We start from the raw sequence: 18,633 nt of genomic DNA on the forward strand, positions 1-18,633 counted from the left end.
GGTGAAAGATCAAGGCCTAAGAAAACAATGACTCTTTTTTTCCTTCCTGAAATCTTGAGATTTCAACAAATGCCAAGTGAGAACAGGTAGACTAATTATGTTTGTAATGACCGTTTCTACTTCGTATTACGATATGCTACATTTTGTGATTTAAACTGCAATGTGTCAATTTCAGTAATGTGAATTTCTGTAGATGCTTTTTACATGTTGAAAACAAAATTTCATACAGCGCGTGCATTATCTGTACCCTTTTCGTTAGGCGTTTTTGTTCAAATATTTTATAGTTACATCAGTTTCTTTATTATACATTTAAGAGGTCTGCACCTTATATTTAGAATATTTTGCTGCACAAAGGTTTTTGTCAATATTTCACTCGAGATATTTTCCTGAAATACATTTTGATATACGAACATTTCTACAGAGCCCTTAATACTGTGACTTACATAGTGACTCAACAAAGCTGAGATGGACCAAACCATGTTCACTTCTTTCTGGCAAAATTCCCACTGACTTCAATGGAAATTCTGGCTAAGTCAGTTCTGAGAGTCACATCATACCAAACTGCATAAATACTCATGAGCTAGCCAAAACAACATGGAATCACATGTAAAATTAAGTGAGTTAAGCTAAGGGGAAACCCTGCATAGCTCAGGATCTGTAATCTTTTGAAATGTTTTATTCATGTGGATTTCACTTCCAACGTACGTGTCCCCGAGGTGAAATCCACATATACAAATAAATAGTCAAAGAATGTGAATTTTTTTTAAAAGAAAGAGTTACACGTATGAGACAGTGAAGGGTAAGATGCAAAAGGAGTAGATCAACTGTTGGAATTATATGTATGGTGTGAAAATACCATATTAATAGGCATCGTATAAGTAGGTAAATAAAGAAAAATCCCACAAGACCTGAAAACATGCAGAAAAATGTGGAAATTATCAAAGAGGGTCAGTTTCTATATATGTGGTTTTATTAGGGTTCTCTCTCTTATTGGACCAAGTGCATAGCTGGGATAGAATTAGACAAGTTTTGAAGGCAAGCTAGTCATCATCAGGTCACCGGATAAACATCTTGCATTTAAGAGCTTGTCTACACCTGTCCCAACTATAAACATGGTCCAACAAAAGACAACACCCTAAGAAATCCTTGCTTCTTCCATAACCCCTGCATCATCACATACAATATAATTTTAGTACTACTGTATAGATGGCAGCAGAAAAATAACAGCTCAGAGAAGAATCACTTTTCAAGGAGAATACAAACTCTTTTCTCTTCACCTGCCATTGGTTTAAGCCTTATACATTCAGGATGGATTTTTGTGGTCCCTGGTGTGATTTACTTTGCTCTCTCATGGCAGACCTGTGTGATTTGGATGGTGATAAAAGCAATATCTTTTTCAGTCATATTTCATTATGTAACTTACCACTTCTCTGTGCTATTTCTTTGGTATTCACACCATTTGGCCATATCTTGTAATGTACTGAAGGACTGTTTTTGTTCCATATGTGAACCTACTTGGAGACATAATGCTTTCTTCCATACTTCAAGACATATATAATGAGAGGTTAAGTACTACAGGGGCATGACCACACACAAAGTTCTACAGGATTCTTTTTGTAAAATTTCTAAGTTTCAGTTTCCACACACCTCCCCTCAGATATGATTGCTTGTCTTTTCTTAAGCCCTTTTGCTGCAGGGCACAGACAGAATTATGCCATTGCCCAACATACTGCCTGGTGCTCAAGAGCAACGTGCTCTCTCCCCGCTAGTTCCTTTTTGAAAAATTTAATTTTACTGTGGGCAACCTTGTGCCTTAGAAATGGATGGTTGGTCTTTTCTAAGGATTGTAGGCTTGGACTGTTTTCTTTAAAAACAAAAAAACTATTTTCCAGTCTCCCAATCTTGACTCTACCCAGACAGTGTTCCCCCATTCACCCTTTTATTTTCTGATCCACACAGCATAACGACTACAGTATGCAGATGATCAGCTTTGTTGATCTTAGCACTTAGGTTCTCTATAAAAATCTAATAAAGAAAAGTTGCTATTATTTATTATCACTGTATCTTAGCAGCAAGTATGGCTCTTCATTTTATAATAAATGTAAGATTTTTTCAGCCTTTCCTGTTAAATTCTACAGTGAAGTGGCAAGACAAACACAAAACATAAAAATACTGAAGAGTAAATATCACATACCCTCAGCATACTTATAAAACCATTTTTTCACAGCTTTGAAAACATAATACAAGTACATACTTTATTTATTAGCCTGTGTATTCCTAGAAACAAAAGCATTTTTTTTTAGAAAGCTTACATTTTAAAAACTTATTTTTTTGAGCCAGAAACATATCAGCTTTCCAATTTTTTTATAGTTTATAGTTTAAATGTAGAATCTGAAATTCTCATGTGGCCTTTTGCTATTATTTTAATATAAAAGAACAAAAACAATTGTTCTGAAGGATTTCTTTAAGAATTTGGTTTGTAAAAACTATGTTACCAGCAAGAACTTTTGTTTCAGAAACATACTTGTGTATAAATTTATCATGACAACTTATACACCCTTTTAAATACAGACCTTCTAAGCATTTGTAGAGTTTTTTTTGTTTTGTTGTTTATGTATTCCTGATATTTGTCAAACGTAAAAATGGATCAAAGAAGTGGATGAAACTGCCTTCTCAAAATGATGTGCAGAATTGACTTGTTAGTATTCTGTGTTTGAAATAAGTTGTGTGTCGGCTGTTTCTTACTTTCAGCACTGTAAATAAGTAATTAGGTTTTGGCCTGTTTGTATCTTTGCTTTCTTACCCCAGGAGTGTTGGTAATAAAAACAATTACTAAACATAATCTGGAGTTCTTTGCTTGTATTCTGCCAGTTTAAGTAAAGCTGAAGTATCATTAATAATTTCACTCTTTATGGCCCTTCCTTATTTAAGTGAGTCTCAAAAGCTTACACAATCACAAGTCATGTACAGGGCCATAAGCATGAATAGCTTGCCCTATCTAGATTCAATGGAAGATGACTGTGGACTTAGTAGATTTTGAACTTCATTTTTAATTTTTTTTAAATTGTCAGAGTTTAACAGAGTCTGACTCAACCTAAGTATGTTCTAAATCTATTCCCAGACTAACAACGTCACATTAAACCCTTAGGAAAACATTAGAAGGGCTCTGAGTTCAATCAAGATTTTTAAATTAATAAGCCACTCATAATTTATCTATATGAAGCAGCAACTGTTTATTGCTTTGCTATTTACAAGTGTAAAACTTATGTTACAAGATACTGCTGTATTTATCCTTCCCATGGCAGCAGTTTAGCTATTACCTTGTAATAAGATATTGTGGAGGCAAGAATTCTTATTCTGAACAAAAGCAAGTGTATGGAGATTGGCAAAAATATCTGACAAAGTTCAACAAAACAGAACGTGCCTCTTAACCATTTCATAAATGCTACAATAGTGTCATAAGTCTACATAGCTTTCAGCATTTTCTGTAAGGCAACTGTGGATATGCTTTTGGTCTAACGGTTACTAGATTTTTCTATTTCCATCAAGTCTGAGGGCTCTTCTGGTCTTGTATCTCATTGCCAGTTCAACTCAGTCCTTTAACAGCATGATTACTCTTTCATTTTGCAGAGTTCATCTCTAATTCTTTTTCAGTCTCTTATGGAATCAGTGTCTTGCTTCTGATCATCAGAATCATCATTTCAGCTGTAAAACAACCTTCAAAAAGCAAGTGAACGAAGAAATAAGACCACAATTAGTAAGAGAGAGACTCAAAATGCCTAGGCAATACACTACACAGTCTTCATGATTATACTAGATGGCACCTGTGCCTGCATGCATCTTCATTTAAGAGATATAAGGGAGCATGCCATTCCTTCTTTACCTCCTTCCCCAGCCCGTACAAGTACGTATCCTGGCCCACAACATTCTCTTATTGACCAGTAGGCTTGGACAACTAAATGAACGTTGTTAAAAGACTGATTTTATATTACAGAGTGACAGACCAGGATCAGAAAAATAGGCTGGTGGACCACAGGGTTGATGCATATACACATGCCTATTAATGCGCCGCAATAAGCTCCGGAGCTTATTGCTGCCAGGCATGTTTCTGTATGTGTGCCCGGGATCGCAGCATCTGAAGCCAGGTCAGAGCAGCCCTGATTGACAGAGGGCCCCGGGGTCAGCGTGCCAGCCCTGAACTACTTCCTCTGGCTCCATGTGCTGCAGAGGGACTGGCTGGAGCATGAGGGTGTTTCAGTGTGGGGCTAGCTGGCAGGCAACCCCTGCACTGAAGCACCCTCATGCCCCAGCCCTCCCAAGCAGCATCTACATATATCTACGGCTGCAGTGTAAATTAATTTACTCCAGCCTAATAGCTGTGCATGGGTAGACACAAGATGTTTACTGGGCAGCTAATTAGTCAACTGCACAGTAAATGCCTTGTATAGACACGCCTGGTGTGTCTTATACAACAGCACCTACAACACCATTCCCAGACCAAGTCCCTCCACTCTGGTGCTATGAACAAGAATGAAAGATGGCACTTATCCCCCATCTTTTTGTGGAGCCTTCATAAAGAACCTTTAGGCTACCAAAGCCTGGGCTGAAGTTTTACAGGGGTAGTCTAAAATTTGAGGAAATGCTTTTTGCTTGGTTTGGGTGAGAATTCAATATATGTACCCTGCTCAAAAAGTGGCTCCTATAACTTAGCTTTAAAAGCAGGTGGAGAAAGTCCAAAGAGGTGCTGCTTCCACCTGTCAAGGAGCTACACCCAGTGGAAGCTGTTGCTATAGTTCAGGGGTGAGCAAACTGCAGCCCATGGGCCAGATGGGGCCTGCCAGGCCATTCTATCTGGCCCACGGGGCATCTAAATATTCATTTTCTTAATTTTTTATCTGCCCTGGCTGTCTGTCATGGGTCCTTGATGGCTTGCCAAAACTCAGTAAGCAGCCCTCTGCCCAAAATAACTGCCTGCCCCTGCTATAGTTGGACCAGATGGCTACCCCAAAAACAAAAAGATACATATTGGTTAAGGCACTTGGCCCTATCTCAATGAGCAGTAGTTAACCAGAATGAATTTCCAAAAGGAAGATTTTACTTGATCACTAGGTGAAATGATGATTCTTACAAAACAAAGGCAGAGATAAACTAAGCCAGCTGAAGTTATACATAAGTAGATGTCTATGTACAAATCTGCTTCAAAAAAGTATATTCTAATTCTACAGCAGAAGGCTATTATGCTAGTGGGGTTGTTGGCAAGACATCAAAGAGCATTAATAAAGAGTTGATTTAAAAAGAGAAAGAATGAGACAAAGAGAGAGAAAGTCAGTAATAAACACCTTATTAGCTGCTTCCAGTGCGTTTATTAGATTCTGTAGCTCTTCCTTATTCATTTCTATGGAGACTGGCTTAATTTCACCATTTTCTCTCACATCCAGATCAAGATTGAGAAGTGGCGTTTGCAGCATGGAGATCTTATCACTGGAAAGAGCAAGCTGTACAGGGCAATGAATTAAAATAATTTAAAACTGGGATAATTAAATGTTTTGGGTCTTCCTGTTAAGACATATATGATTTACCTTGGTTAGGAATTATCAGGATAAACAATGAGTAGCAGTTCTCCTCCCCTGTCAATTATAGCCACTCCTAAAATCAACTTCTTCTCTAATGTTTTACATATCTGTTGAATAAGTACTTCTTTGAAGTTTCCAACCAGCTGTATAATACTGTATATTCAAAATACAGCATGTGACAAATACAAGTAAACTTAGTCAACTAGTGAGTATTGGGAGGAGAGGTGATCTTTGCTATCTCTTCACTCCAACATGACTAATTATTTTCAAATGTATTAAACAGTAAAATACTAAACAATGTTACAACCAAGTATAGTACACAATTATTTTATTCCTGGAAACCAAAGGGAATTGAGTGGCTCAGATATTTTGCAGTTTGCCTAATAGGCACCAAATGCATTATGACATTTACTTGTGGGTGTTACCAAAGGATGTAATTTTAAACACTCAGAAAAAAAATAAAAAAAACAGTCTAGAACCTATCTTGATCCTATGCATGACATGGAGAAGGCAACTTGTCTTGTATAACTTGGAGACAGCTGCCATTCCCAAAGTAATATGCAAACTATTTTTTTAATGTATTACATGGATAACTAAATAAGAATACAAGATAAAATCAGCCAAAGGAAGAAAGGGACAGCTGTAATTAGGTCAGATGTTACACCATTTACAATAAAACCTAAAATTAAAAATCTAAATGGTACTAAAGTCCTCCATAACAGGAAGTCCATGAACAGCTGCAGACAAAGATGTTTTTATAGGTCTGATTTATATTCTTGTCAGCAGCAAATTCAGTCAGCAAGACAGATCAATACTTAGCAGCAGCTCATATAAAGCAAAACAAGATATGATGCTACTTGCTCCTCTAAAATTTGGTCCAATCTGAAACATCTGGAGTTCCCAAATACTTTTTCTGAATAAATTACCTAAGGCTCTTTTTAAAGACAGAAAGCTGGTCCCATTATTTAACAGCTTGCAGGGACAAATATAAAGCAGTACTACCCACGTTACTTCCATAACACACTTCTGGTAATTTAAGGCATTTATTCAGAAAAGTCCTTCTGTTGAAGCCATAGCTCTTTATTCAATTTTTTGGCAACATTGGTCTCATTAGCAAAATAAATCTAAATGCAACTTCTTTCAAAATAGAACTTCAAGGAAAAGATTAATGTATAGTTTTGGGGGATTTCAAATAAAACAGGGAATTCTAATCCTGTATTACCATAATTTTATTTTTCTAAGTAAAGGTTTTCTTCCCCATTAAACAAAAGTAAAAACAATTTCAGTTGGGCCTTCAGCCGTACTGAAAAGTTATTTCACTTAAAGTAAATACAATCAGTGAAGAAATATACACACACAAACACCTGAGAAACAGTGATACTAGAATACAGAAAAGGAAGTGATTTTCTGCAGTTTGCCTTTTTAGTGACTCCACTGTTTGTTATCATGCAGTTGGGTTTCTGGCATCCATAAAAGTCCACCCTTGCTTCATAAGAAGCAACCCTGCCAGAAACCATGCACCTGCAACCTTTTAGGTCCTGATACTTTCCCATGACACAGATTCAATGAACAGCAGACATGAAGACAGTCTTACCTTTAATTGCCAGTCAAAATCCTGTAGCTGTGCAGAAGAAATTGCATTTATTTTTTCTACCAGTGCACGCCCGATTTCTTTCTTTCTGGCTTTCAAGCACTTTATGATTGCTTCTTGATAACTTGAATTCAATTCATTCAACTGCTGACCAGCCTAAAAATGCCAGCAAGAAGACTATTTTAATCATAAAGCAAAAAAACTATGTTTTATAACACAAAATAGCTGTAGTGGGTAAGAAGTCAAAATAATATCCAGGTAGAAGTTATATTTGAAGTTACAGCACTACCTCTCCCAGTAGGTCACAATGACAACAAACTCAGGAATATATATCATTATCTTTTTCCATCAAAAACCTCACTAATGCCAGAGAAATTTAGAAAGGTTCCCACTGTTACTAGCCTAATACTGATTAAGACCAAATACCAAGCACTTGAATTAAAGCACGTTTCCCTTTCCTTCCATTATTTTCTTCCATGTATTCTTCCAAACATGACTCCATTTCCTTGTTTGAGTAGTAGTATCTTAGTTGTTTATTAAACACAATGTAATTTGTATATAAGCACAAATCCTAAAACGGGATGGCAGACAGATATTATTAACCTGTCCACAAGCCTCTCTCAAAGAAAGCTTCTTTTAATATACTTCAAAGCAGTTCTAAACTAAAGATTTGGCTTCCTGGACCACGACCCGCACTTCAGAGCAGAGGGCGTCCTGGGGCATGATGGTCTCCATCTCTCCCCCAAAGGTAAGAGTTTGTTTTCTTACACGCTAGTTAACCTCCCCCGGCGGGCTTTAAACTAAGTTCATCAGGGGATGGAGATCCACAGGAGCAAGAGATAACTCAACCAGGTGTACGACCTGCCCAGGTAAGAGCTCAGGTATAAACCAAGGGACCAGTTGTCTCTAAGGAACTGGGGGTGCCCAGGGCTCTCTCGGGGGGATTAAGGTGTCTCTTCACTAATGCAAGAAGCATGGGGAACAAGCAGGAGGAGCTTGCAAGTAGTAAAATTGACCTGGTTGGCTTAGTGGAGACATGGTGAGATGAAACTTTTGACTGGGCAGTAGACATAGAGGGCTATAAGTTGTTTAGATGAGATAGGAAGGGGAAAAAAAGGTGGGGAGGGGGTAGCACTCTATGTTAGGGAACAGTATACCAGTTCTACCTTCCAAATGGGACCAGAGGAAGGCTTAACTGAGACCCTGTGGGTCAAACTTCAAGGAGGGCGGGGGGAGAGGGATCTGGTGGTAGGGGTTTACTACAGGCCACCACATCAGGAGGAAGAGCTGGATCTGGAATTCTCCAGGCAGCTGAGGGAGGCCGTGCATGCAAAGGATGCTGTGGTCATGGGTGATATGAACTACCCTGACATCAACTGAGAGGAGCAGTCAGCCAGGTCTAGCCACTCACAAAGGTTCCTGACATGCGTACAGGACCTACACCTTGTGCAGGAGATACTCATCCCCACTAGGGAAAACATCATACTGGATCTGGTGTTAGCCTCTGGAGACAACCTGGTGGGGGAGGTGCTAGTACAAGGGAGGCTAGGGGACAGTGATCATGAAATGATCCAGTTTGCTATTCAGAGAAAGGTGGGGAGGGTAAGAAGCACAGCGCAAATGCCTGACTTTAGGAAAGCCAACTTTGATGTGCTCAGGGCAGTAGTCAGGGAGGCACTCGGAGCTCAGGGGGTTGCTGGTATGGGGGTCCAGGAAAGGTGGTTCTTCCTCAAGGAGACTATCCTTGGAGCACAGCAGGATGCAATTCCTCTGCGCAGGAAGGTGGGAAAAGGGTCCAAGAAACCTTCATGGCTGAGCGTGGATATCCAGGCTGGCCTGAGGGCAAAGAAAAAAGCATACTGGAGGTGGAAGCAGGGGACAGGGACAAAGGAGGGGTACACCTCCCTGACCCAATCTTGTAGGGATTTGGTGAGGAAGGCTAAAGCAGCACTGGAGCTTAGATTAGCTTCTGGGACTAAGGATAACAAAAAGTCTTTTTTCAACTATATAGGTAGCAAGAAGAAGTCTCGGGGTAACACTGGACCCCTACGAGGCAGGGCAGGGCAGTTGGTGACGGACGCGCAAGAGAAGGCAGAACTCTTCAACAAGTTCTTTGCCTCCGTGTTCCTGTCTGCTGACAATGGGGTGCTCTCAGGTGATAGCGTAGAGAGGCCCAGGAAGGATACGAGTCCCCCAACTGTTAGTTCAGACCTAGTTAAGGATTACCTGGAGGGCTTAGTTGTGTCCAAGTCAGCGGGCCCGGATGACCTTCATCCGCAGGTGCTGAGAGAACTGGCTGGTGTAACTGCGGAGCCATTGGCACCGCTGTTCGAGGACTCCTGGTGCTCAGGCCAAGTCCCTGAGGACTGAAAAAGGGCCAATGTGGTCCCTATTTTCAAGAAGGGGAGGAAGGAAGAGCCTGGCAACTGCAGGCCAGTCAGCCTCACTTCTATCCTGGGGAAGGTCTTTGAAAAATTTATCAAGAGCCACATTTGTGAGAGCCCTTCAGGGGAAGTGATGTTGAGGGGTAACCAGCATGGGTTTGTGCAAGGCTGATCCTGCCTGACTAACCTGGTCTCTTTCTATGACCAGGTAACAAAGAGCTTAGATGTGAAGGAGGAAGTCAATGTCATCTTCCTGGACTTCCAGAAGGCCTTCGACACAGTGTCCCACCCAATTCTGGTGGGCAAGCTGAGGGAGCGTGGCATTGACGAATGCACAGTCACATGGGTGGCAAACTGGCTCCAGGAGCACACCCAGAGGGTGGTGGTGGATGGGTCGATGTCTACCTGGGAGGGTGTGGGCAGTGGAGTCCCCCAGGGCTCGGTCCTTGGGCTGGTGCTGCTCAACATCTTCATTAGCGACCTGGACGAGGGTGTGGAGAGCACCCTGTTCAAGTTCACTGATGACACCAAGCTGTGGGGTAAAGTGAATACAAGGGCAGGCAGGGACCACATCCAGGCAGACCTGGATAGGTTAGAGAAGTGGGCGGATCTGAACAAGATGCGGTTCAATAAGGACAAGTGCAGAGTGCTGCACCTGGGGAGAGGGAACCAGCATTATGGTTATAGGTTAGGGGCTGACCCTCTCAGCAGCACAGATGCAGAGAAGGAACTTGGAGTCAGGATTGACTCCAGGATGAATATGAGTCACCAATGCGACGAAGCAACAGGCAGAGCCAACCGCACCCTGTTGTGCATCAACAGGGGCATCACCAACAGGTCCAGAGAGGTCTTGCTCCCCCTCTAAGCGGTACTGGTCAGGCCGCAGCTGGAGTACTGTGTCCAGTTCTGGGTGCTGCACTTCAAGGATATGGAGAACCTGGAGAGGGTCCAGAGGAGGGCCACTCATATGGTTGAGGGCCTCCGTGGCCAGCCCTATGAGAAGAGGCTGAGGGACCTGAATCTCTTCAGTCTCCACAAGAAGAGAGTGGGGGGGGGGGGCGGGATCTGGTGGCTGCCTACAACCTTATCGGGGCCACCAGCAAGGACTCGGGGAAAGTCTCTTCACCAGGGTCCCCCTTGGAGTCACCAGGAACAATGGCCACAAGCTGAGGGATGATAGGTTTAGGTTAGATATTAGGAAGAACTACTTCACTGTAAGGGTGGCCAGAGCCTGGAATAGGCTTCCCAGAGAGGTGGTGCTCTCACCTTCCCTGGAAATCTTCAAGAGGAGACTGGATAGGCACGTGGCTGGGGTCTTATGACCCCTGCCACTCCCAGTGCTCCTTCCTGCCCATGGCAGGGGGGTCAGACTAGATGATCTGTCTAGTTCCCTTCCAACTCATTGATTCTATGATTCTAAACATGCTTGAGTATACCACAGCAGAACCCACGCTGGTTGTCTTGGTTTGAAGGGACACATTTTTCTGGTCATGTCTCTAATTGCCCAGCTGTCCCCCCATACTCTAGAATTAGCATTCTACTTGTTATCAGCTAGATACGAGATGAAGGAACGAAGACTCCCAACGATATCCATAACAATAGAGTTCCTTTAAAATCTAGGTATACCATGTGTTTTGCAAGTTGTATAGTTGCAAGTTGTGGCTATTATTATGTTTGCTAAACTTCAGCCAATTCAATAAAAAGGAAAAAGTGAAGTAAAGAAATCTCTTTTGTTAAACTCTTCCCTTTAGGTAACATGAAGACGACAAGAGGATAGCCATGTATCCCCTGCTACAAGTGGGATCCAGGGGGAAGTATATAGCCAGAGAAGTCTTGAGAAAACTATTGAAACCCTAAATGTAAATATACAATTACTAAGATATTAATGAAATTGGTATACTTTCACTTTTGGAAAGCTAATTAGTGGTGTAGCATTCAAATAGAGTTAATTTCTTAGAAATAGTTCTACTCTGGATAATAGGAAAACAGGGCTAAAAGGGACCTGTTGAGGTTATCTAGCCTAGCCCCCTGCTCAAGGCAGGATCATCCCTGACTAAACCATCCCAGCTAAGTGTCAGTGCAACCTGCTCTTGAAAGTTTCCACAGATGGAGATTTCACAATTTCCCTGTTCCCTGTTGACCAACCTCACAGTCAGCAAGTTCTTCCTAATCTCCAATCTAAATTGCCTTTGTTGAAGTTTAAGACTATGACTCCTAGTCCTATCCCCTACTGGCAAAGAAAAGCCCATCTCCACCCTCTATGTAATCATTCTTCAAGTATTTGAAGACTGTTCAAATCCCTTGCAATCGTCTCTTTGCCAGATTCAATAAACCTAGTTCTTTCAGGCCTTCCTCATAAGTCTTGTTCCCCAGGCTTTTCTTATATTTGTCACTCTGCTGGATTCTAATCTGCCCACATCCTTCTTGAAGTATGGAGTCCAAAACTGGGCATAATACTTCAAGTGAGGCCTCATCAGTGCCAAACAGAGAAGAAGAAACACTTCCCTTTATTTGCAAGTTAATAACCTGTCCCCAGTAAAATCCTGGTATTTTGTTAATAAAAACCGGAATGGGCAGATCCAGGATTTTGGGGGAGGGGAGGGGAAGGGCAGATACTGTGGTGCATCATCATATATAACCCACCACACATTTCTCTCCAGGTAAAATAAACCAGAATCTCTACTGATATGCTAGGGACCTAGGGCTATATTATTCAGGTTAAGATAGAAGTAAAACAAATATAACTTGATTGGAATGTGCACTAATTTGTTATATCACGTACAAAACACAATAAACAAGGTAAAAAAAAAATCAAAATATGTTGTTTCTTTAATTCTGTTGTTATTGGAATGAAAAAACCTTTCAGATTCATAAAATAAAAAGTAGCTTTCTTGACAGTGTATCCAATACTTCATTGAAGGTTATTTCTATACTTGAGTTGAAAGTCACCTGACTTAGTGTTTTCATACCTGAGTTAACATTTTTACTTTGAGTTAAAAATAGAGGTGCACTGATATATTGGTCGTAAATTGGATCAGCACTAGTAACAGGAAAATTAACATTATTGGCAATCGGCTTTTTTTCGCTGATAACGCCACCAATAAATGCTGTGTGCATGTGCACAGCTGCAACATGCATGTGGCCAGGAATGCAGCCTGGCAGCTTGAAGAGCACTCTCATCCTGGAAAGTTTGTGTGGGGGAGGGAGCGTGGGGGAGAGAAGGGGCATGGGGTGGAGGGAGGGGCAGATCGAGGCCCCTATAGTGAGGGAGTGGGGAAGGGGCAGGCACTTCCCAGGCAGGGCCTAGGGTCAGGAGCAGGAGGGAGCCACAGGCGCCTCATCCATGGGGTGCAGGGAGTGGGGTGGGGAGGTGAGGCAGCTCCATGCCTCTACGTACACCCCCAGGAGGCATGTGACCCCACCCTGCCGATTTGTACATAGGGTGAGGGTGGGCTGCCTGCTCCAGGCTTGGGACCAGGGGCTGGGTCAAGGGCTGCACTTGAGGTGGGCAGTGGCAGCAGTGCTTGGGAGAGGTGGCTACAGGGAATTTTGGGGTGGATATAGCCCCCCCCCAAGCACCCCTGATTGGTGTACTCCACTTTCTAAAGCATCTTCAATTCCACACAACATTCTAGTTTCTGAAGGACATTCCTTTTAAGCACATAGCCTTGGAACAGAAACCCCTCCCTCGTATACTTACCAAAATTTAACGAACATTAAGAACACAGCAGTGCCAGTATTGAGACAGTGGCACTGATTAGCTTCCCTCATTTTCAATGTTTCTAATAGCCAGTTTCGGGTCTGCTATTAGCAGCCTTGAAAATGAAAGGAGCTAGTCAATTTGGAGGCTGCTAACACACACCACTGACGGTGCTATGTATTTAACAAGCCCTGTACCACAGCATTGACAGTACTGTAAACTGGCAGCCACAAAACTGACAAGTTCCTGTGGTTTTTCAAGGCTTCTAAATAGTCAGTTTCAAGGCTGTTATTAAAAGCCTTGAAAATGAGGCAAGAGAGCAACTGCAAGAATAACTAGCTCTTGTCATTTTCAAGGCTTCTAATAGCCCTTTGACAGCTGCTTCCTCTTTTCATTTCTGGTGCAGTTAAACAAAACACAATTAGTCACAAAATACAGTTATAGCTTGTATACAGTTAACATGGACAAACGAAGTCACAAAAGCTGAATGAGAGCAATACAAAGGTGAAACTGATCTGTACAAAGAAGTTTTGAAGTCTGCAGCTAAAAAAATACATTTCACAATTAGTCAATTAAGTCAGTAATATAAAGGGCCTGCTTGCATCCATCACCCGTGCCAAACTGCCAAATAGCAGCACCCATAAATAATACCTTCCATCATTTCTAGCTGGTCACTAAACTACATGCTATTCTAGTATGCAGCAAAGGGACCTCAGCTCCGTACTTATAATCACCTCTTCACTACACCAGAGAAATAAACATATGTACACGTGAAGTCCGTGTTTCCTGAGAAACTTCATTCCGTATTGAATACTGAAGAAACACAAGCTCCTATAAGCACATCAAACTCCTCCCAACTTCCTACACTGGCTTCCTTTACAATTTAAAATCATGTTCAAGGTTTCTGCCCCTAACTTCAAAGCTCTTCATGGACTCAGGAGATTTCAGACAATCTTTTAAGTTCCAGGAGGAAGACCACAGTTGACACATTCAGGCACAACGGATTTCTTGATAATGAGAGATAAAGATTATCTGTGTGTCAGGCAAAAGTTTCCCTGGAGCCCATTCAAGTCTGTGGAACAAATTCCTTCAGGAACCAAGGAACCATTACAAACTCCATCACCTTCCATTCTAAACATAAAGCTTATATGTTTGAACTTCAACACTTTCTCTTTCATATACAAAATAATATGTATATTACACAGAAAAATGCTATTAAAATAAAACACTCCCCTGCACAGGGAATAGAGGGTGAAGCTGAGGGAAAAGACGATACTTAACAGTCACACTGCTTTATTCACTAGTTAAAATTATTCCTGTCTTACAGTGATGGGTATAGTATTGAGAAAAGATAGGACAGGTGAATGAATGATTTACTTCTTTTTTCCACTAATGTAATCGGAGGACGTGTTCAATTCTGTTACGGTGTCTTAAGCAAAATGTCATTTGATACCAGATAAGCACTTACCAAGTTATTTGTGTTATATTAAAGTATTATTTATGCAACTAAAATTTATTGTTATTTAAGGTCTTTTATAAATCCTAAATTCTATTTCTCTATCTTCATACATTTGGAATTTCATACAGCTGAAATTTATACTTCTGGCCAAATGTTGTTTGCCTTACATCACAATGGCAAAGATCTGTTCTATCTTATTACTATATAGATGTTATATTAAAAAAAATGTTAGGGTATACTAAGTTAGAATATCAATTTCACCAAGCTCAGTCACTGAAAGTCAAACTTTTTCAATGGCGATAATCTTACCTCTTCTTCTGACAAATTTTTGCCAACTGTAGTCTTGAAATATGTTGCTGTTTCTTCTACAATCTCCATCCATTCTGTCAAATTCCAAACACTGGTATAATCTGGGTATCGAGGATATGCACGGCCACATATACCATCAACTACTTTGTGAAGGAACTGGAAAAAACAAATGAAAACAAAAGTTTAGGCAGTGTTTGCTCCACTATTAAGCCATACAGGAAGCAGGTTCAGGTCCAGGGAAAGAATGGTTATTATTCTTTCTTCAGCACAGTTCTAAATGAATGGAGCATTCACATGGCAAAAAGGGGCCCTCATACAGTGTAAGGCGTTATCATGAAACAGCTGTAAAACAAACAGATCTGTGTGGTCCTTAACATGTCTCCTTCTGTGAGCAATACTGATGTTTAACTCCCATCTCTTAGCCCAGGTCCCCTTGGGTCATTAAAAAATGCCTCTTTCAAGTTTCATTTGGATAGTTCCTTTTTATTTTTCTTCCTGCAGTGTGCAGTGCTGACATGCATCTGAACAGTACCTGCACCTTACCAAAGAGGAACATAGTGATTTCTGTGAAGTACTTGGGAGTCTTCAGAATGAAAGAAATTGTAAACAAGCATAAAACATTTCTCAGTCAGTCTCTTCTGTTACCAGTACTCCATTCCTTTTAGCTCATTTCTCTGTGCTTAAGACCCCCTGTAGAAGCCCCTTTCTTTGAGATAAAGGAATATTTGACCATTACTGCACTCATGGATGGATCCAACTGTCCTTTATAATGAATGGTCTCTATAGTCCACTCTTCAAACTATCTGCTTCTCTACAATTTTGCTGTCTCTTAGCCAGTCCTGGTAATGTCTCTTTCCCATTTAATCACCCAGCAGATCGTTTTTACTTCTAGCAAAAGGCCTTAACTCAGGTGTGGCAGCATTAATTCAGATATAGAAATGACTACCAGTGAGGTACTGGAGGTACCATCAAGATGCACAAGGAGACTAGATTTGGTTTTGCTTGGTCTGACTCACAAAAGGCGACAAATGGATCTGTCTGGTCCTCAACATGTTTTGCAGCTGTTCCATAAAAGCACCTGATGCTGCGTGAGGGCCTCTTTGTGCCATCCCAATGTCCCGTTCGTTTAGAGCTCAACTGACAGATTTTGCTTCATGAGGCAGAGATGTGTGCAACTGTAATACCTAATACCACGCTCTCTTGTGACTATTTTAGCCTGGTTTGCCATATGCATACTTTTTTAAGCTTTCTATAATCTCTAGCAAATGAGTTCACATTCTAATAGTAAAAATCAATCAGGACTCATAGTAGAGATGATCTTTTTTATTAGACCAACACAAGCTTTCAGGCACAAACACCCTTCATCAGGCATGGGAGAAAAGATTGTAAAAAGTTCTCCTGGGTAGAAATGAAAGTGCATGTCATAGGATTTCACAGACAGTCATGCTTGTATTAGCTTTCATCTTTATGTTGATAACAGGGTGCTGGCCCCTTTGCCTATTCCTAAAGCCTCTGGTTTCTCTTTCTCTATGGAATCATAGAGAAGTTGAGCTGGCAGGGACCTTCAGAGGTCACCCAGTCCAAGCCCCTGCCTGAGCCAAGATCATCCCTATCCAAACCCTCATCTAAATTCTACACTAGAGAACCATCAACCCTGATGCAACACAGCTGAGAGGAACAGGGGCAGCCAAATCTCCTGCTCGTGCCCATCAGGAGGCGAGTCTCATCACCCCCATTTTACAGATGAGAAAACACAGGCAGTGGGGAGTACAAAAGATCTGCCCGTGACCACTCAGCAGGCGGATGGAGGAACCGAGACTAGAGACCCAGGCTCCCAGTCCCGGGGCAGGTTTCCCATGGCAAAGCCGAGAAGACCCCGCTCCCTTCACCCCCTTCCCAGCAGCCTGGACCCGCCGGGCCGGGCGGGTGCGCAGGGCCGGAGGTGGAGTGAGGACAGCCCCGCGGAGCCGACAGCCAGGCCCCTGTGCCCGCGCCCCCCCCCTCACCTTGGCGGCCCGTTCGGCCGGCAGCTTCTCCAGCAGCCGCATGTCCGCGCCACGTGACCCGCCTCCCGGCCACGCCCCTCGCCTTCCCGGCGGCGCGGGGAGGAGACTCGGGAGAGGGTGCAGAGCGCGCAGCGCATGCGCTCTGCTGGGAGCGGGGCCGCGCGCGCGGCCTGAGGGGCGGGATCAGTGACTGACTCGAGTGGTTCCCGCGCGCCGGTCAGGGGCTGCCACCCGGGCTCCGCCCCCTTCCCTGGACGGTGGGTCAGCCCAGTGGCTCGGGGGAGGGTGCCACACCACGTCTGGAGCAGGCAGGGTGGACGCCTGGCGTGCCCTAGACCGTGATTGCTCAACCACCCGTAGGTCTCAAGAATACATGAAAGGGTTGTAAACAAACCTAAAAGTGGACCCACAGGCTTTAAATTGGATTCTCCGTTAATGAGGAAAAGCATGGGAAACCTGGCTCTTCCCTTGTAGGTTGGCAGAGTTCCAGCCTGTGAGGAGCTGCTGGCGCCCCTTCTGCCCCATCGCCCTGCCCCACACACCGAGGCACTGAGTTGGAACTGGCCACTGGTGTTTACAAATGGGTCTTGGTATCAAAAAAAGGTTAAAAACTAGTGTCCTAGACCAGCTGGGGCAGGTACTACATGCTGTGCAGGTCATGGCCCAGCCGGAGTGGACACCATGTATGGTGCATGTCCTGTGCCCCCACACAGAGCTGGCCTGGCCCAGGCCACGTGCAGCATGTGAGCCAACTGTAGAGCAGCGTTTCTCAACCTGCAGGTTTCAGGAATGTGTGAAAGGGCAGCAAACAAACTTTAAAAACTGATTCTCCTTTAAAGAAGAAAAATGTGGGAAATGGCGGCATTTTCCTTGCAGGCTGTCAGAGTTCCAGCCTGCACGGGGCTGCTTGGGGCCCCCCATTCCCCACACGCTCAGTGTTTGGGGACTGGTCTGCGAGGGGCAGTGGGTCAGGACTGGCCATCAATGTTTACAAGTGGGTCCTGGTACAAAAAAAGGTTGAGAACCACTGGTCTAGAGCAGGGGCAGCACTGGAGGCCAGATGATGGGGCTCCAAGGGTCGTATCTGTGCCAGTCAAAGAAGCACAGAAGACTAAGAGCTGGCATTTCCCCAGGGAGAATGCCTTAACTATAACAAGCAGTGCCTTAAATCTGAAAAGGTTCAGAACCACTATGATAGATACAAAGAATATGAAAACCTGGCACAACATTCCCCTAACATAGAGTGGTACTGAGGCAAGCCCTGTGATGCTGGGTTATGTTAGGAGCAGGAGGGGTGTGAAGTTCCAGACTATGCCTCAGGCGCTCATGCTGTGTTAGCAAAAAAGAATATCAGAAATAGCAGCTTAATTTTTTTAAATCTATAATGTATTTTAAATGTAAGTGTAAACAGCTTTTCATGCTATTGGTGGAACAGTAGAGATAAACAGATTCTGTTTTAAAGGCATTTGTAATAATGACCAATGCTTGTTTCCCAGAATTTTCACTTGTAGCTTTGGTTCAAAACTGCATTGTAGATCAGAGATTCACACTTTACTACCCTTAATCTGGCACTGGGTCTTCAGTGGCATTCGACCACAAGGGTCTTGCACA

At 42.7% G+C, this 18,633-nt stretch overlaps 1 protein-coding gene across 1 annotated transcript; it reads right to left on the minus strand.

Annotated features, from left to right (window-relative positions):
- Positions 1-3,214: 3,214 nt before the first annotated feature.
- Positions 3,215-17,177, minus strand: COMMD8 (COMM domain containing 8). Its single transcript, XM_090035877.1, has 5 exons — positions 17,023-17,177; positions 15,017-15,172; positions 7,168-7,320; positions 5,340-5,495; positions 3,215-3,717 (listed from the first exon to the last, which is right to left on the minus strand). Exons 1-5 carry the CDS (start codon positions 17,062-17,064, stop codon positions 3,697-3,699), a joined length of 528 nt encoding a protein of 175 aa, XP_089892003.1. The 5' UTR covers positions 17,065-17,177; the 3' UTR covers positions 3,215-3,696.
- Positions 17,178-18,633: the final 1,456 nt, after the last annotated feature.

This window comes from Crocodylus siamensis, chromosome 2, assembly GCF_052110815.1.
Source record: "Crocodylus siamensis isolate JL-2025a chromosome 2, ASM5211081v1, whole genome shotgun sequence".
Taxonomy (NCBI): Eukaryota; Metazoa; Chordata; order Crocodylia; family Crocodylidae; genus Crocodylus; species Crocodylus siamensis.